The following is a 21,436-nucleotide window of genomic DNA, read 5'->3' as shown; positions in this document are numbered from 1 at the left end:
AAAACCAAAGAAATTCGTATTTTAGCATGGATTCAGTGCAAGCAATCCAATGTGTAAGAACAACTAATGGAACACTCGAAACAAGAATGTTTCTACGTGACAAGTTCATAAGTTTGAACTTTAGTTTGTTTTCCATTTTATTCAAAGCTGCTGTGCTTTATATTTCAAAGAAATACAAGAACGAAATAGTCCTATGCCCAGGTCCTTTAATAGGTTCTAGAATCGCCTGTGCAGTCGGGGTCGTATTCTATGCGCTTTGATTAAAAATAAGATGGATTAGTGGATTTGGGATCGTTTCAAGGTGGTTTCTTTATGCAAGTTTGGAAATTATAGCATATAACTCGCCCAGTATAGAAGACTGGTTGCAACATCTTAAAAAAAGAGGAAAATAAACGAAAAAACAGTTTTTGACCAAACTGCTTCTGTTCTTTTTTTCATCTATTTTTTCCGTTTCTGTTTTTATCTGAAAAACAGTAGCAGTCCTGATGCTTATTTGTGATTCAGGAGTCATCCTTAAATAAATGAAATAAAGAATCAAAGTTTAGCATAAAGAACGAGGTATTGAGGAGTGGGTGACCCCCCTTCATACACGCCATAATTTATGTTCGTTTTAAGTTTTAATGTTGCTCCTTGCTTTCAGTTGAAAAAACTTGCTTTTTTATTTATCAAACAGTTCGTTGTAACGTAGTGTAAGTAAGGAGCAACCCGGCTCAATAATAACCGAAACTCTAAAAAACGATCTTATCTTGCTCTTAACGCTAGTTTTTTTTAAATATTCTTAAAAGAGCTATTTATACTAATTAAACGACCTTTGTGATTCAGGGGTTATTCTTAGAGAATTGGAACAAAATTCGAACTTTAGCGTCAAGCGCAAGGTATTGCTTAGGGGGCGAACCCCCCTCATATACATAATAATTTCTATTCGTTTTAATGTTGCTCCTTACTTTCAGTTGAATTTTTTTTTTTTATTATTTAATTACTTGTAGGTATCAATTTTTTTAAATGTTTAATCAGGCAATAGTAAAAGTGACTTAGGATTAAAATCATTAAAAAATGGACTCTACACAGCCTATAGACCATTGACCCTAGGTCTTTTTTATAGGGCCAAGTGGCACGTCTGAAGCTAAGCCTAGCAGCAGCCGGGAACGAACCCTTGGCCCTTTTATTTAAATTTACTTAATACTACGTTATGAAAACTAACAGAAAAAACTCATGTAAAATACGTTAGTGGTTAATAATTTATCGTAAGAAAATCCCCTGTACAGATTAGACACTCAAGGCAATTCCCTTCTAGACAGTGAAAAAAAGGAACAACAGAAAAAAAAACAGTGATCAACCACTAAGACTGGCATTCCTTGGTGTTGCACGGTATCCATAGGGAAACTCTTTTCGGTACTTGTATGATATACGCCCTACCGCTCAAGTCATTCATTCATTGCCGCATTATAGAACCGTTTTTTTTTTGTTAGTTTCTTTCAGCTTAGCGTGAGACAAGACAAAGAGAAGTGACAGAATAGATGGAAAATATATAATTTGGGCTATATATTTGCACATTGGTGGGGGGAGGGGTTAAAGTATTTGGACAGTGAAGTTAGAAAAAAAATTCTGACTACATAGTATGCAGAATAATTGTACCTAATACATTAGGCATTCAGACCCACTATACTTTACCCCCCCCCCCCAAATGTGCAAGTATATAGCCCAAATTTCTTTCTAAAGTATTATATCTTTATCTTACTTTTGTATATTTCATTATGATTGACCGTCATAGAAACATGCTAGAAGAACATTAGGTAGGGCGTATATCACACAAGTACCCTCTTTTAGTTTATTCAATCTTCCACTGCATTCTGTTTTAAACTAACAAATAAACCAACAGAATACTTTTTAATCTCAGGAAAACAAATTCAACAAACAACACTTCTTAAGAAACACGATTCACTCAAAATTCTCGCCTCGGCATTATCACTAGTATCATAAAGCCCAATACGAGAATGCTATCAAGACCTAACAATAAAAAAAACCCATAGAAATAAGCAATATTCCTCAGAATCATGGGGCATCACTCTACTGTGGTCACTTTTGATTACAATAATCCAAGGTTATACTACACATCTCCCCCCCCCCCCAAACCTAGGTTTGGTGGAATAACTCACAGTTGTCAATAATTCTAGTATATATTTTGTTTTTACATTCATTGCTACGGCAATTTTTCTAAGAATCTTGAAAAACGTATGAAATTTTTTTTTAAAGGTATTTTGTTTCGTTTTTACGAGTCGAACAAAAATTTCGTGGAGAGGGATCAAACCCAGATATTCCTCCCTGGATACGACCTTAGGAGGTGGTAAAGAGTGTGGTTCTTAAGGGAATGAGGTAAGGAGGAGCGTACATAGATGTATTAACCTCAGACATCTTGGTGTTACAATGAGTTGTACGTAGCAGCATTAGAGGCATGTTACGCAATATGAATTGTGTAGGAGAGCAAAAATTTGATTTTTTTTAGATATTTAGACAGTTCGTAAAATGGAGTTTACCTAATCATCTAAGATATGAAAGAGGAAATTATGAACTACTTTGGTGAATGAGAAAAGTGAACATGAAAAGTTCGGAAAAACAAAAAAGTTGCAACGTACTTTCTATGTTTTTCTCCAAACAAGGGACTTGTTTCTCCAAATAAGGTTGGAGAAAAGGGACTGAGCCTATCAATATAGCCTTTTCTTTAGGGATAAAACTCAACTGTTTGTTGACCAGTAAATATCACGTAAGGCATTTCGAATTACCATAGTCGAATTCTAGAACAGATAGAATAGGTAATTAGAAAGTACATACTTAGGACAAAATAGAAAGCGTGGAATTAATATTTAACAATTAAAGGGGATATACAAATAAAATCTAATATATCCCTTTCCTCTTTTTGTCTTTCATGAAAGCTGACAGGTTGATAAGCGTAATATTTTCTTCATTATCGCTGTAAGTAAGATTTATTTTATACCAAAAGAGATGCAAGGTGTCAACCTGAATGTATAATAATGGTTTATATTGTATCATTTTTTATTTACTGGAAAAATTTATTTGCATCATTTTTAATCAACAAAAAGATAGCTAAAACCTCATTTCACTTCATTAAAATCATACTATATCACTATCTCAATTATTAACATTGGAGGTTTAACATTATTAACAGTACAAATAAAATAAGCTTATCACAAAGAAATCTTCGTATTCCTCCTTTACAATTTTCAGCGACGTTCATCTGACGTCAAGATGACTGAAATAATCGATATATATATATATATATATATATATATATATATATATATATATATATATATATATATATATATATATATATATATATATATATATATATATATATATATATATATATATATATAAATATATATATATATATATATATATATATATATATATATATATATATATATATATATATATATATATATATATATATATATATATTAATATAAAATCGACTGAAGTGCACTTTTTTCCACCAAATATTGAAAAAGGCTTTTTTTTAAATATATTTATAGCGAAAATCTCACTCTCGGTACGAAACATTTCGGAAGAACAGGTATAATATAGATATATCAAATGCATATAAATGGAAATTATACTTTTCCATATATTCGCGAATTAGTTTGAAATTTATATTAATATACAAGAAGAGCCATATTTCGTTCTGTTTGAAATTTGAAAATAGAATTAGACTACATGTAATTCACAAATGTTGCAATTCTTTGGAAGCGACTAAATTTATTTCAATAACATTCCATTAAATGAAAATCCAATGTTAGTTGGAATTTTCAAAGTGCTTTCTAATTCAATTTCACAACGATTTATCATTCCTCTTGAAAATATCAGCCAAGTAGAGAATTAATCGAAAGTTCCTCATCTTCTAAAGAGCGGGTATCGGGCCTCTTTTCTAACACCTAAGATTGTTTCTAACACCTAGCACTCTCTTTTCTAACACCTAAGAGTAATAAGAATTTTAAGTGTTAAAGCGAATCGCAGAACATCACAAGGAAGAAACAGACATCGGAGTCAAAATTTTAACTCGGAATAATTTACTATAATCATGGATAATAGTAAATTCATTCTTTTCAATGCATTGACCAATGACTTCTTTAAATCACATTACATGAATGATATAAAAAGAATATCCACCTTCACAGTAAATTATTATAATTTTGACTCTGAGATCTCTTCTCCCTTACGATATTTCATCGATTGCAACTTTAGTTCAAAAGTTAAATGGTCTGTTCGCATACAACTAATAACAGTCTACCGCCATAATTATTTTGAGTCAGCAAAGACAAAATTGAGTCCATAAATCCTCCCATTTTGGACCATCTAAATTAAACCTGTCTATGGGGTTCAACCTTTCTTTCAACAGTATTCTCCGCATTCTTTTAAAGTATCCACTCCCAGTTTAGGTCAGTCATAATCAACATAACCAATTTCTATGTCTTAAAGATATTTTTAATTTTGGGTAAAAAGTACTATTTTGTCGGTGGGGTATGGGGTTAAGATTATCTTATATGTACTTTTAAGACTTACGAGCTGCAGATTTTTTTTTTTTTTGAGAAAGTCTTTTTATCTGCATTTTACAACCAATTCAAGAGCCGAACAAATATTTTTGGGGTGGGGGGGGGAGGTCAAACATCTCCCTTTATATGACCATGACGGTTTCCATAGGAATTGTTTATGAAAACATTCTTCTCGTTCAAAAATATTTCCAAATAGTCTAAATTTTGTTTACGTATTGCTTAGGATTCTGATTTTTTGCTTAATTCCTGAATAGGAGAGTCATGCCTCGTTCAGAAAAGATCCAAAATTACTAACCGAGAGAGATGTAATGGTTTGTTTGGATTAGTAAATAACGGCAATAAAGATTCTTCATTTTTTTGGGAATAACATTAAAAGACAAAAAGCACCAATAACGCTAAATACAACACGGTTCTATTTCCCTTATTCATCCTAGCATTGAGGCAATTTCCAATAAAAATTCAGGATTGACCATTAGTTAGGTAGAAGATGGAGGCATGGTCCCTTATAAATGTATTATATATGATTTGGCACAGGCCAAATCCTCAAACGTGTCAAATAGTTAGGATATTTATTACAACGACTACGAAGGACCTTACACAACTTGATTAAAATATCATTGCCAAAAGACACGGTTTCAAATTCTTCCAAGAATTTCCAAAAGTCCAAGTAATTCTTTACAACTTCTGTTTAGGCTAAAAATCTCCTATCGAATATTTCCTTAGACTTTTTTTAATTCCTCATGAAATCGAGTTATTTCAGCTTTTCATCCAATCGATCCAATCAATTTTCATCCATTCATCCAATAGAGCCAAAATTAATTAATCTTCACATATTTGGCTATTTGTAACACTATTTTCACCATATTTTCGAATATTAGCCATTCTTTTTTTTTTCAGATTATTCACAATAAAGAATAACTGATTCCTATACAATGAAGGTTTTCTAACTTGAGGCCAAAAATTTCCTTTCCCTTACAGTATATATTGTAAATCTTGTTCAAATACTTGATTAAAGTGATTTGAGAATTGACGAAAGCTAAGATTTGCCCGTAATTTCGTCCATAAAAGACTTTAATTGAAAAACTTTTGTTGAGGATTGGTGTCTAGTTTACGAACATACAACAGTAAAAATCGTTGCAAATGACCACATTGCCAACGATAATAGTAATACCGCACAATCAGAAAATTTCCATGATACAAAACAGATAAATATAAACTTTAGCTATTCTGCGAAGTATATGTTATTATGAAAAACTCACTCTTGGATAACACGTTCCGACATTTTGAATATTTTCACCACAAATAAGCTCCTAATTCTTTTAAATCAAATGAATTATTTCCCTTTCAGCCTGATAGAACACAGCATAGTACTTCTTGCATGTATGGCCTTAGCTTAAAATAAAAACTGAAGAATAAAATACGCTTAAACATCTCTCACATATGTGATTAATTGCGAAACCACATTTTAAGTTGTAAATTAAGGAGCTTTAACTGGGGCTTGAATTTCAGCCAAAAAAAGTAAAGACGGGCAGAAAAAATATGCGTCTTACTGGAATTGATTAAAATTCAGGCCCCAGTTGAATTATTGTAACCAATACAAATTGAATCGTAATAAATCAAGCGTGAGAATTTCGTTGACCTTTTGGGAGATTTGATTGTTGCTGGTTACTACTGAGGGCATTAAAAGAATTTGCACGTGTTAAGTCTTAGCTTAAAATAAACCTAGTGTCGACAAAAACACTTTCACCGTCATCACTGTTTGGCGAAACTGGGCATTTCTTTAGTGTAATAGGTAAAATTAGGGTAGTAATAACTGTCTGATCTCGGTTCGTTGACAGAAAAATGATTATTAAGCTTTAAAAAATGTCAAGAGTCGCTAGATGTTAGATGGCGTTGATAGTTATTTTTTTGTTAACACTAGCGCCAGCATCCACTCCTTCAAGCTAAATATACTCTTTGATTTTAGTTTTAAGAGCAACTATAAGGACAGACGGACTGTATATACATGATACAACTGTAAATATATGAAATTAAAGGCAAACTAAGAAGTGTCATTACTTTTTAATTACTTAATACTTGATTGATTGGTTAATACTTAGGTACGAGTTTTATCTCTCACAACTTGAATTGTAACCAATCACGCATGAGTATTCCATCGACCTTTTAGATGATTTGCTCGTGTATAACATTTTTTCACTTTCTTTTTATACACATAATATAAAGATTAGGACTTTCGCACAAAAGCAAACAACATTTAGACAATTTGTTCGGTAATTTCTTAAATTTTTGAAGCAATTGACCTATTTTTTAGTTTCTTTGAATCAATCAATTATAAGGGATCGGTAAAAATATATGGCATTACTGCCAACTGGGACCACAGCAAATAAATATGTTGCATTTTCATTTTAGTTGGCCACGGTTTTAAGGATTCTATTCGAGGGCTCAAACTTCTTAAACGGGAACAAAAGCAGGGTTGTCAACGGCCAATTTGGCTGAATAAATCTACAAATCTAAATCTAAAATTTTCAGGAAAGCGGAAATTTTAAAGTAAAAATGAAACGTAAACACTAGCATGAGAGCGGCTCATTAGAGAACTACCTAAATTGCATACCTTGTCCTGTAGTTCATTTCTAAATTTACAAGCAAAAACCAAGGTAGGGAACACAAACAATTCTTATTGATAACATCACTTGTGTCAGTGTTAATATACTAAAACTTTTCACAGAAGGCTATCCACTGAGCAATGATTTCACAAACATATAATATGAATTTGTTGGCTTATTATTCACTGATAAATTTTAACGGGTATTCAATACAAAGTCAACAATTCACTCGTAATCTACTTAATGACTCGAATAAAAAGTTCAAATAAGCTATTAGTAATTTAAAGAAGAAAAAAATTGCTAGGTATTTATACTGTTTTCTTCAACAGCTATTCCGGTTTACACAGGTTCGACGTAATTGGCAGGATATAAGCCCACTCTTCCATCTTTTCTTCCTTTGCACCAGCCTTGTTCATCTTCGTCTTCGAGTTTTTCGAATACTTCCCCTTAAAAAAACAAGAAAAAAAAAAATGATGATTCTTTGGATTTCATTGAATATAGATTTGAGGCCTCCAAGCTTTTCTATTACCAACGTAAATATGTTCTAAGACCACAACTGGGTATTCATGACGTTTAGTAAAAAGAAAAACAATATACGAATAATTAAGAAACCAAGAAACGAGGGTGATTTTTATTCAATTAAATTTTAAACAACATTCGTCCACCGCTTCCCCTAAGCTTGATGTAAATATTTTTTAAGACTACGCTGGCTATCCATGGCGCTAAAAAAAACAAACAAAAAAAACAAGCACTATAAAAATAATTAGCGAAACAAATAAGAGTTCCAAATAGGGATAGATCCTTGTATTAGACAGTGAAACAAATATATACAAAAGCTCTTGATATTTTCGATGACATCATCAATAGAGTAACTAAAATACTAAAATTAAAACAATCTATATTTATACTGAACAAAATAATAACTTCCAGGTCACAGCAATTTTCCGGTCCATTTACTTAAGAGGGTTCATTAACTATCTTAAATTCTTTAATACTGTATTGAATTTTTAATAAAGGTGATACAATCTTCTTTTCTTCTATTAAAAATGAAAATATTTTGTTCAGCATAAATATATTTTGTTTTATTATTAATACTTTTGTTACTCTGCTGATGATGATGACTGCCTACGTCATCGAAATGTCTAGAGCTTTCGTATAAAGTTTTTTTTCCCTGTCTAATTAAAGGACATATCCCTATTTGGAACTCTTATTTGTTTCGTCATAGAAAAGGCAGTATGGTCTTGGAAAAAAAAACGAAAATAGTTGAGATACCAAGAAACGAGGGTGATTTTCATTCACTTAAAAAACGACTAAAAACCAACCTAGATTCTTAATTCCATATTTTCTTTTTATCTGGTTTCACTCTTTTTTTTTTCTAACGCAAAATACCTCGAATGCGGCAAATGCAGATAGAAAGCATAATTTTCAAAATAAGATCAGTTTAAAAACAGCCGAGCGGTTGGCACGCTGGATTTAGAATCCATTATCCGTAGATTGGGGGTTCGACCCCTGGTGTGGCGGTTTTTTTTACTTGGAAAGGGGGTCAGTGGCGCGACTCTGTAAGCTCAGCCAGAGTCAACCCAAGTGATTATAGGAGGTTATTTCTCAAAATTACGGGGTGCCTCAGTGTTCCTCTTTGTAATCCAATGCTTCTTCGTGTTTGCTGTATTGGCTTGACTAACAGTGGTGCAAGTAGAGATAGCTCGCCATTGGAAGGATGATTATTTCTCAAAATTACGGGGTGCCTCAGTGTTCCTCTTTGTAATCCAATGCTTCTTCGTGTTTGCTGTATTGGCTTGACTAACAGTGGTGCAAGTAGAGATAGCTCGCCATTGGAAGGATGATTATTTCTCAAAATTACGGGGTGCCTCAGTGTTCCTCTTTGTAATCCAATGCTTCTTCGTGTTTGCTGTATTGGCTTGACTAACAGTGGTGCAAGTAGAGATAGCTCGCCATTGGAAGGATGATTATTTCTCAAAATTACGGGGTGCCTCAGTGTTCCTCTTTGTAATCCAATGCTTCTTCGTGTTTGCTGTATTGGCTTGACTAACAGTGGTGCAAGTAGAGATAGCTCGCCATTGGAAGGATGATTATTTCTCAAAATTACGGGGTGCCTCAGTGTTCCTCTTTGTAATCCAATGCTTCTTCGTGTTTGCTGTATTGGCTTGACTAACAGTGGTGCAAGTAGAGATAGCTCGCCATTGGAAGGATGATTATTTCTCAAAATTACTTCAGAGTAACTGCACTCTCAGGATTACTCAATTGAGGACGAATACAAAAATATGACAATAAGAGCCTAAAGCTGAATACTTTCTTTTTATGGCTACATATGTTCCTTTTATGGCCCCTCGTTAAAATTAATGAAATTCCTTAAAAATAAAAAAAGAGCAAACTTCCACACATAAATTGTCGTATTGCTATAAAAAGAACACAAACGGTAGATCTTTTTCAAAAATTGCTTCGAACTCATTCCCCATTTGACCATAAACACCCAGACGGGGAACAACAAGCTCATATATCAAGGCTTACATCTTAAAATTAGAATTGTTACCTTAATTAGAGAATATGACCAAAAAAAATATTAAATAATTTGACAACATGATTAGATTTCATAAAAAAAAGAACTTACACTTATTACTGGGTCACGAAAAGAAGTCATAGCGTTCATATTTAGATAAAAATAATCTGGACTAACCTCTTTTGAAACTTAATTCATCGAATTCTGCCCCTTCGTAGTCGTAAAGTGCTCGAACTGGAACACCAGGCTCACCATTGTCCACCAATAGGTCAGGGTCCCAATCCTCAGATTCTTCGTCAAATGGAGCTTCCTCTTTCTTCCCGTTGCTTTGAAAAAAAAAAAAAAAAAATACAGTGTTTTGAACCTATTCTGGACGTGCCATAGAAAAATTATAATAGCCTCACTGTATTATTTTCAAAAAATGTTAATGCCATTTTATATATTTCCTTTTCTTAGTCTTAATAGGCTTTGACTGTAGTTTGATGTCATATTAGTGTTCTGCCATGAAAAGTTAAATGGTTTAGTTAATTGTTAATTAATATTTTGGTGATATAACTCCAGGCCCTATAAAGAGCGAGCCACTATTTTTACTACGAATTTAGCATGATTGAGTCGTAAGAGCCGAGTGGTTGGCGCTCTAGACTCGCAATCCTGTGTCAATAAGAGCATGGGTTCAGTTACTGGTGTTGTTGATTATTTTTACTACCACTATTTTTACTACGAATTTAGTGTGAATGAACCGTATTAGCCAAGTCGTTTGCGCTAGACTTAAAATCCTGTGTCTGTAAGGACATAGGTTCAGGAACCGGTGTTGCTGATTATTTTCACTACCACTATTTTTACAACGAATTTAGCATGATTGAGCCGTATTTGCCGAGTGGCTGGCGCACTAGACTCGCAATCCTGTGTCTGTAAGGACATGGCTCAGGTACTGGTGTTGCTGATTATTTTTACTACCACCATTTTTAATACGAATTTAGCATGATTGAAACGTATTGGCCGAGTGATTGGCGCAATAGACTTGCAGTCCTGGGTCTGTAAGAACATGGGTTCAGGTACTGGTGTTGCTGATTATTTTTACTACCAACATTTTTAATACGAATTTAGCATGATTGAAACGTATTAGCCGAGTGATTGGCGCAAGACTTGCAGTCCTGGGTCTGTAAGAACATGGGTTCAGGTACTGGTGTTGCTGATTATTTTTACTACCACTATTTTTAATACGAATTTAGCATGATTGAAACGTATTAGCCGAGTGATTGGCGCAATAGACTTGCAGTCCTGGGTCTGTAAGAACATGGGTTCAGGCACTGGTGTTGCTGATTATTTTTACTACCACTATTTTTAATACGAATTTAGCATGATTGAAACGTATTAGCCGAGTGATTGGCGCAACAGACTTGCAGTCCTGGGTCTGTAAGAACATGGGTTCAGGTACTGGTGCTGCTGATTATCTTTACTACCACCATTTTTAATACGAATTTAGCATGATTGAAACGTATTAGCAGAGTGATTGGCGCAATAGACTTGCAGTCCTGGGTCTGTAAGAACATGGGTTCAGGTACTGGTGTTGCTGATTATTTTTACTACCACTATTTTTACTATGAATTAAGCAAGATTGAGCCGTATTAGCAGATTGGTTGGTGCGCTAGACTCGCCATCTTACGTCTGTAAGGACATAGGTTCAGGTACTGGTGTACCGGTTATTTTTACTACGACTGTTTTTACTACGAATTTAGCATGATCGAAACGTATTAGCCCAGTGGTTGGAGCACTAGACTCGCAATCCTGTGTTTGTAGGGACATGGATTCAGGTACTTGTATTGCTGATTATTTTCACTACCAACATTTTTACCACGAATTTAGCATGATTGAGCCACATTGGCCGAGTGGTTGGCGCACTAGACTCGCAATCCTGTGTCTGTAAGGACATGGCTCAGGTACTGGTGTTGCTGATTATTTTTACTACCAACATTTTTACTACGAATTTAGCATGATTGATCCGTATTAGGCGAGTAGTAGCCGCACTAGACTCGCAACCCTGTGTCTGTAAGGACATGGGTTCATTTACTGGTGTTGCTGGTTATTTCTATTACCACTATTTTTGGAACGGGTGTCTGTGGTGGGGAATCTATAAGCTCAGCCAGTGTCAACCCAGCTACAAAAGTGTACCTGGATAAATCTGGCAGGAGGAACACTGGAGGCATCAGCTGACTTGCCCTCAACCACGCACTGCACTCCCGATCTACGCTACACAGAATATTGGTTAGCATACGAAAAAGTTAGCTTAGTTAGTTAGCATGATGTCATGACGTCATGTATGCTAATACGTAAAAGATATCAAAACATATTGTTTGTGAATAACAACATCTTACTTTAATCCGATCAATTTTGACTCTTAAATAGGGTACTAAAACTTGCATATTCCAATCAAATTAGCCCTCTCCAAAGTTTCAACGATTACACCTTCTTTATGAAGGGGTCAAGGACAAAAATAATTCATAGAAGCCCCACTTGACTTCTATTGCCCAACTACTTACATGTTATGTAATTAGTTATACGAATTACAAACTCAAGCCCAAGTATACGAATTAATCAAAAATGCTTCAATGCAATATAAAATAAAGCCAATAATAGATAAAACTGAGCCTGAGAAAAAAAAGACATAAAAGGGTAGCCGTAAAAAAGTGCTCAACAAGGAATTGTTTAAATCGTTTATACATTTAAACGATCTGTAATGACGTCGACAATCTTTACGTTCACTGTTAAATTATTTATTGTTTGAAAGCTTTCTTTTGAATTGCAAGTTTCGTATGTTTTTCATTAAAAATTCATAAAATTTCTACATAACATTGTAGCCAGGTTGCACATTAAGAATTTTTTACTTTACTGTAGAAAACATGCAAACATGTGTCAAAGTTATAAAACAGTCACAAAAATTAGGTTCAGGAAGAAAAAATATAAAAAAAAAAGTTCGGCCGTAGTATGTAATCTTAAGTTGAACCAAGTGTTCAGACCTTTAAGGAGCAGACAAGACTACTATGAAACATTATGCTGAATAAGTAGTAATTGTAATGAATAAGTAATGAATAAGTAATGAATAGTAATGAAATGTAATGAATAGTAATGAATAAGTAGCAATAATGTTTTGAGGCCTGTTCCATTGACAATATATTACCAGTCGGGATCGAGGGTCCACAATTTAGATTATGAACTAACACCAAAAATCCGTAATCGGTTTTTGGAGCCAATACTCGGTATTAACAGATTATGTAAATAGCCAAAACAATGAGACTTTTAGACAACGAAACAAAAAATAACTGCATATACCGAAAGAGATTGCTTATATGAAGGTTGACATCAGTTATGGGCACTGACTGATAGAAAGATATTCACCCATAGTTTGGATGAAACTTTGCTTCTTCGAAATCTTGCCAACTAAGATAAGCATAATTCAAGGATCCATAGAAACGGGTCAGTTTTTTAGGATATCTTCACCTTTATAATACTAAATGACTCATTTTTCAGTTTTCACTTTCCTTTTCACCTGATTTGGAAATATTGGCTCCAATTTTGCCCCCCCCCCCCAAGGATTTTGACGAAATTACGCCACTGCATATAAAGTAAATATAGGTTTCTTCTAGATAAAAAGCAGTTTATTCACATGCTTCTATTTCCCAGTAAGCACCATTCCTTGTTTCATGCTATTCTTCAATCTAAGCCCAAAATCTAAGTCTAACTTGTAATCTTTTCTAGAATAGACTTCAAAAAGATTCGCTTTCAATCAGATATACATTCCGGAAGACTAGCTATAGACTAGCTGGGGCCCGACAATGCTTACGGACCCCAGCTAGTCTATTATTAGAAAAACTAAAAAAGAGAAAAAAAAAACAAACAAATATAAGAAAAAAAACTAAAACAAATAAAAAAAGAGAGAAAAAATTAAAAAAAGGAAAAATCTATAAAAAATAAAAAAAGGAAAAAATCTAAAAAATGAATGAAAGAATAAAAAAATTAACTAAAAAAACTAAAAACTAAAAGCTAGTCTATTATTAGAAAAACTAAAAAAGAGAAAAAAAAACAAAAAAATATAAGAAAAACAAGAGCTAAGAGCTCATATGGCACTTGTGACGAGGTCGGAAGAGCCGAGAGCTCATATGGTACGAGGTCGGAAGAGCCAAGAGCTCATTTGGACGAGGTCGGAAGAGCCAAGAGCCAAGAGCTCATTTGGCACTTGTGAGAAGGTCAGAACCTAAAGTTAAACTTTATAGCACAAGATCCTTCTAAATATCAAATTTCATTAAGATCTGGTCACCCTTTCGTAAGTTACAAATACCTCAATTTTCAAAATTACCTCCCCCCTCCCAATTCCACCAAAGAGAGCAGATCCGGTCCAGTTATGTCAGTCACGTATCTTAGACAGGTTTCTATTCTTCCCATCCAGTTTCATCCTGATCTCACCGCTTTAAGTATTTTCTAAGATTTCCGGTCCCCCCAACTGCCCCCCCCAATTACGTTTGATCCGGTTGAGATTTAAAATAAGATATCAGAGTTACGAGGTCCTTCTAAATATGAAGTTTCATGAAGATCCGATCACTCCTTCGTAAGTTAAAAATACGTTATTTTTCTTATTTTTCAGAATTACCCCCCCCCCCGCAATTGAGCGGATCCGTTCCAATTATGTAAATTACGTATGCAAGACTTTTGCTTATTTTTCCAACCAAGTTTCATCCCAATCCTTCCAATCTAAGGGTTTCCCATCATTTTAGGTCTCCCCACTCCAAACTTCCCCCAATGTCACCAGATCCGGTCAGGATTTAAAATAAGAGCTTTGAGCCACGATATCCTTCTAAAAATCAAATTTCATGGAGATCCAATCACCCATTCGTAAGTTAAAAATACCTCATTTTTTCTAATTTTTCAGAATTAACCCCCCCCCCAACTACCCAAAAGAGAGCGGATCCGTTCCGTTTATGTCAATCATCTATCTAGGACTTGTGTTTATTTTTCCCACCATGTTTCATCCCGATCCCTCCACTCTAAGTGTTTTCCAAGTTTTAGGTTTCCCCCTCCCAACTCCCCGCCCCCATCACCAGATCCGGTCGGGATTTAAAATAAGAGCTCTAAGACACGATATCCTTCTAAACATCAAATTTCATTGAGATCCGATCACCCGTTCGTAAGTTGAAAATACCTCATTTTTCTAATTTTTAAGACTTACTTCCCCCCTCCCAACTACCCCAAAGAGAGCAAATAAGTTCCGATTATGTCAATCATGTATCTGGGACTTGCACTTATTTTTCCCATCAAGTTTCATCCCGATCCCTCTACTCTAAGTGTTTTCCAAGATTTTAGGTTTCCCCCCTCCAACTCCCCCCAATGTCATCAGACCCAGTCGGGATTTAAAATAAGGGCTCTGAGACACAATATCATTCCAAACATCAAATTTCATTAAGATCCAATCACCCGCTCATAAGTTAAAAATACTTCATTTTTTCTATTTTTCCGAATTAACCGGCCCCTTCTCCCCCCCCCCCCCAGATGGTCAAATCGGGAAAACGACTATTTCTAATTTAATCTGGTCCGGTCCCTGATACGCTTGCCAAATTTCATCGTCCTAGCTTACCTGGAAGTGCCTAAAGTAGCAAAACCGGGACTTTAGGTTTTCCCCCTCCAACTCCCCCCAATGTCATCAGATCCGGTCGGGATTAAAAATAAGAGCTCTAAGACACAATATCATTCCAAACATCAAATTTCATTAAGATCCAAATACCCGCTGATAAGTTAAAAATACTTCATTTTTTCTATTTTTTGCGAATTAACCGGGCCCCCACTCCCCCCCAGATGGTCAAATCGGGAAAACGACTATTTCTAATTTAATCTGGTCCGGTCCCTGATACGCTTGCCAAATTTCATCGTCCTAGCTTACCTGGAAGTGCCTAAAGTAGCAAAACCGGGACCGACAGACAGACCGACAGACAGACCGACAGACAGACCGACAGACAGACCGACAGACCGACAGAATTGGCGACTGCTATATGTCACTTGGTTAATACCAAGTGCCATAAAAACTAAAACAAATAAAAAAAGAAAAAAGACAAAAAATTAAAAAAAGGAAAAATTTATAAAAAATAAAAAAGGAAAAAATCTAAAAAATGAATGAAAGAATAAAAAAATTAACTAAAAAAAACAAAAAAAAACTAAAAACAAAAATTAAAAAATTGAAAACATAAAAGTTAAAAAAAAGAAAGAAAAAAATTAAAAAAGTTAAAAAAATAAAATCTATATATGATGTCATATTCAAAATGACGTCGTTGCAATATACAGAAGCTTTCCTTTTAATGCATGACGTCATATTCAATATGACGTCTTTCTGCTTAATAACAAGCAGAAATAAACTGCTTTTTATTTCTTCTAAATAACAAGCAGTTTATTCACATGCATCTATTTCCCAGTAAGCACCATTCCTTGTTTCATGCTATTCTTCAATCTAAGCCCAAAATCAAAGTCTAAATTGTAATCTTTTCTAGAATAGACTTCAAAGAGTGGCTTCAGAAACATTCGCTTTCAATCAGATATACATGCCGGAATCGACGTGGCAATAGTTCAGATGCGCTTTACCGTTTTCTGCCAGAAGTTATTTTAACAGTACATGTTGAAAAAAAAACAAACAATAATGCAGTGGCTACATTTCTACCAAAAAAATTCATGCAGTAAATTCAAAAGAGACAGCTATTAAGAAACTAGATGGGCATACCGTAAAGGCCATAAAAGAGGATACCAAAAAGGCCATACCAGAGACGGTGGTTTGACTGGAGGATACCCAATGTACACATTAACAGTTGACAGAAAAAATCTTCCATCTAAATTTTTGTTTAAATTGATCAAGTGAGCGGAAAAAAAAAACTTACAAAATCACATGTAAGGATTCAAGATACAAGGTTTTCTTAAGGTAACGACTTTATAATTATCATAAACGTCATAATAACTTTCGGGACAAGAGACGTACCTTGAAGCCGAAAAAGAATATATATTAGACTGATTTTGCAACAAGAAAGCGGAGATAATTTCCACTATTTATCGGTCATATGCTGAATGTTCGATTGGTGTTTGTTCGAAATCCCCCCCCCCCGAAAAAAAAGTAAAAAAAAAGTTAGTTGTGAGATTTTAATTCGCATTACTCGTACTATCTGCAGTGCTTTGCCTCTTATTGACTAAAATCAGACTAGTTTCTGTAAAAAATGCGATAAAGTGGGAACAAACAATACAATTGTAATACAGTTAGGCTAAAATGGACTGGACATGTAAAATTTATATATTGTTCACATGGAACATAACAGTGATTGCAAATTTTTCTCTTAGAGAAATTTCGTTTTTCTTCCTATTTTTTAGGATTAAGAATATCTAAAATTAATTTTCTTGGAGGATCAGGGAGGAAACTACCTCTCCGAAAACCGTTTTTGTGACTCTTTAGCACCTTAGTTCTTAGGTATGGCCTACAACGTTAGTATATAGATAGAAAATATTAAAACGTGCTAAGTGAGTCTTTTACTGTTGATTCCGTCGCAAGATCACTTCTTCGCCAAGATCGTCATCATTCTCAAATGGGTTTCTCAAATCTTGTGTCTGCACCCTGTATGTACATAAATATATAATCTTCACTTAATTCGACGGAATTGATAATAAATAAGGAGGTATCGTAACAAACTGTGCTGAGTTTAAAAAGAACCGTATATCGTCAACATCAGGAAGTCTATACAGTGAAGCACTTCGTTTGATAGACCGTTTGTTATCTTATCAAACGAATTAAGTAGCTGGGCTTAATCATGGCACGTATTACCCTCCCTGACAGTAACGGTCAATAGACAGAGGAAGAGAAGTTGGAGGGGAGGGGGATCTGTAGGGGAAGAGGCAACGGTTATCACCTCTGCTACACACACAGTAAGTTTCCAATTTAATCTCACAAGCGACCACTTATTTAATTGTATTGTATCAGATTAACGACGCTTCTTGACTACTAAGGTCCCTGCGTCGGTCCTGTAGTGCATTACTGCAGCATGATTCGATCTCTGGGTCCCGTATTACCAAGCTAAGGTCAAACCCACTGCGCCACCACAGGACGACCACTTATTTAATATTGTTATTAAGCTAACATTCAAAATTAGTACCACTTGATTTTAATATTGCTAAGTCTCATTGTCTATGACTTTGCTCTTGGAATGCGTAAAGGTGTGTGTTTCCTTTAAATTTCAAACGCCTTTGAATTTCAGTTATTTTTTAGACTGATTACTTTTTTAATTAAAAAATATTCTAAAAGGGGAAACAACCCCTTGGATGAAAATCTATCGTTTAAGTGAAATGTTAAGTGACATTAAGCCATTATTTACTAAATAAGAAATAGAAATTGAATAAGAAGAAATTTGATGCTATCCCTTTTCAGGGATTCCTATGATGAACACGTGCTCTCGCTCAGTAGTAGATATTTGTTTGGTGAAGAAAAAGAGTAAAATCGTTTATAGAAACGTCGCAATAAAAGCCTCCCTGACAGTAACCTTCAACAGGCAGTGGAAGAGAAGTTGCAGGGGAGACGGAGGGGAGTAGGGGAAGGGGCAAATATGAAAACTCTCATATAGTTGCAAGGCCAAATCAGTTCAATCCGTTTTACAGTATCTGAATTGTTTTAATATATATATGAATTAAGAGGTTGTCATTATTTATAATTTTAACTTCAGAACGAAGTTTTTGAGCAAGGCTTGATTACTTTTAAATAGTGTCATTACTTGAGAAATTTCAAAAATGATATAGGTAAGTAGAATCAATATGTTTTTTTTTATTTATTCAAATCTATTTTACAATATGATGATGGTGTTTATAGACATCTATACAGACTACATATGCGAAATAAACATAAACAAAATTATAGTTCATGAAAAAATCAAGAGAATTTTTGAAAGGTTACTCACAATGAGATTGGGTTAGCGCCATGACCCAGCTAATACTAAAATTCGGAATAGGCTAGTTTTAAACCCATCTACAGTAAGACAGGTAAATTCCAGTAGTGGCTATATCCACCACCGGAGCTCAACATATTTGAAATTGGAATTTAGGTAAGACTAACGAAATAGAAGGCTTTATCACAAATTCTTAGCCATATAGAAAAAATCTAAATTGTGAGCTTAAATTCTCAAGTCACAAGGGAAACCAGAAGGAAAAACGAAGATTATACGACGAAAATTATACACCGCAACTAATTAAAAGAAACCAATCGTAAAATTAATCATTCTGAACGGCAAAATCAGATCAGTATTTTATTGAGGATGGGCATTCGGAAAGAAGAACAAAATATGAAGATGGAAGAAAACGAAATAATAATAATAACAAAAAGAAAGGAAAGAAAGAAAAATCAGGAGTAAGAAGATTACCTTAGGGACGAGGATATATCGCTGCTAATTTTAGAGGCTGCTTCCGTTTTGCCGATATTAATTTCGTTATGTCTCAAACTGTTGGCGTTGGAAGATTTTTTCACTGCTTTCTTTTTGTCATTGAATGAAGACAGTTCCTGAAAAAGTATAGAATAAGTTATTTAGTTTTTAAGTTATTTAATTATAATGCATCGTTTTTTTATTATTCAGTAAGCTATAAAATTATCATTCCACTTATTGTTTTTATTATTATTGCATTTAATTATTATATTATTATTATCATATCATATACACATTCAATTCACCTGAAACGCCTCGAATAAAAGCAAGAAAGCAAGAACTAAAAAAACTTTTTAGAGGTTTACGTACTCCCCTCTATCTATCGATCGGTACTCTAAAAGATGTCGTGCAATTATAAAATACCTTATGGCCATTTCTGTTATTCGATGTCTGTAAATAATGGTTGATTTGTGTGTGATTTGGATGGCTAAGTTTGTGCGATATTTAGCCTAGAAATTTGGCTTTTGGCATCTCTGTTTTCGTTGCGCTCTACATCAAGGATATCCACCATGATATTTCAGTTTCGTATTTAGTGAGCATTGTCCCATCAGCAGGGTTGCCACCTGTAGCACGATAATACTATTTTAGCTGTATTTCATCATGTGTGGCACATGCTCAGGATTGCCACATGTAGCACACAATTCCTATTTTAGCACTATTTTCGAATCATTACAATCAATTTTTTGACTGTAGCACTGAAAATTGCTGTGTAGCATTCAAATTTGGGCAATTGTAGCACTTTATGAACTGACCGTGGTTGCAACCCTTCCCATCAGTGGTCAATGCTTATAACATCATCTCATTTACCAATTTTGGTTATTCTTGTTACATAAAAAAGTAAACATATTATAGTAATGCTCAGTTATAGTTACTTCGGTTATCTGTTTGTTTCTGTATTTTTCCATGATACTCAGGCTCATTACTCTCCACTCCTCAATTCTATCTTGTATTTTATGTATAAGTGTATTTATAAGTATTTTATTAATAATTATGTACTTATAAATAAATGAGCTTATATCTTACATAAATAACCTTATATAAATAATAATAATCTCATATAAATAATAATCTTTTATATTTTTATTTAATATTTATATGTCTTAATTCCTTACGTAAATTGAGTTCACTATTTGCATGTGTATTGTATGCTAATTCTATTTAAAGCATGGTCTAGTAATCGACCTTTTCTCCCCTTCTGACCAATTTTACTACCTACATTTAACAATGCCATATTTGAATAAAATTTGTTCACTCAGTGCTCACTCATTGTGTAAATCGTTCAAAATCCTTTAAAAATTGGAGTGCATTGAAATTCATGTGCATAAAATCTATTATTGTTATGTGTATTGTATGCTTGTATCTATGTATGTATGCTTGTATGTATCTATGGTTAGTACATTTTTTTCAATCTGTTCACTCAGCACTCACCACTGTATAGATCGTTAAATACCCTTTCGAAGTTGGATGGCGTTTAAATTTATTTGCATTATAATTATTATTATTAATAATATTGTATTATTGCATTATAATATATATATATATATATATATATATATATATATATATATATATATATATATATATATATATATATATATATATATACATATATATATATATATATATATATATATATATATATATATATATATATATATATATTGTATTTATATGACATATTTGAATAAAATTTGTTTACTCAGTGCTCACCCATTGTGTAGATCGTTCAAAATCCTTTTATTGGATGGCGTTGCAATTCATGTGCACTATATCTATTATATTATGTGTATTGTATACTAACTGTGGTTAGTGCATGGACGAGCATTCTAGTTTTGCTCTCCTTCTGGCCACTTTTAGTACCTATATTTAATTAAGTCATATTGAACAGAACTTATTAATTCCGTGATCACTCCTTGCTATTCATCGTCAAAGACCCTTTCAAAGTTGGACGGCGTTTAAATATGTGAGCATTATATTTATTATATTCTATTTAGCATAAAGCCCCCCTTCTGTTCCCTTTCCCGGTTCCCCTTCTGGCCACTCTTAGTACCTATATCTAACAATGACATATTTAAATAAAATCTGTTCACTCAGTACTCACCATTGTATAGATCGTTAAATACCCTTTCGAAAATGGACGGTGTTTAAATTTATTTGCATTATAACTATTATTATTATGCATATTATATACATATATATATCGTATTTATATAAATAATAATTATTTATACAATATAATAATTACTGCACAAGTTTGCTCCT

At 33.8% G+C, this 21,436-nt stretch overlaps 1 protein-coding gene across 12 annotated transcripts in view; it reads right to left on the bottom strand.

Moving 5' to 3' along the window:
* Window positions 1-4,419: 4,419 nt before the first annotated feature.
* LOC136041229 (protein kinase C and casein kinase substrate in neurons protein 2-like) overlaps window positions 4,420-21,436 on the bottom strand; it is a 119,068-nt gene continuing 102,051 nt past the window's right edge. For 7 of the 12 annotated variants that reach the window (XM_065725806.1, XM_065725812.1, XM_065725816.1 and 4 more), the window contains 4 exons: window positions 19,115-19,251; window positions 17,245-17,325; window positions 9,870-10,018; window positions 4,420-7,620 (listed from right to left, as the gene is read on the bottom strand). In XM_065725806.1, the coding sequence (XP_065581878.1) occupies window positions 7,514-7,620; window positions 9,870-10,018; window positions 17,245-17,325; window positions 19,115-19,251 (474 nt within the window). In that variant the 3' untranslated portion in view covers window positions 4,420-7,513. The remainder of the gene's footprint in view (window positions 7,621-9,869; window positions 10,019-17,244; window positions 17,326-19,114; window positions 19,252-21,436) is intronic. The other 5 variants (XM_065725811.1, XM_065725814.1, XM_065725817.1 and 2 more) reach the window with 1 other exon arrangement.

The sequence above is a fragment of the Artemia franciscana genome, unplaced genomic scaffold (genome assembly GCF_032884065.1).
Source record: "Artemia franciscana unplaced genomic scaffold, ASM3288406v1 PGA_scaffold_1180, whole genome shotgun sequence".
Taxonomy (NCBI): Eukaryota; Metazoa; Arthropoda; class Branchiopoda; order Anostraca; family Artemiidae; genus Artemia; species Artemia franciscana.
This window is presented reverse-complemented; position numbering and strand designations above follow the sequence as displayed.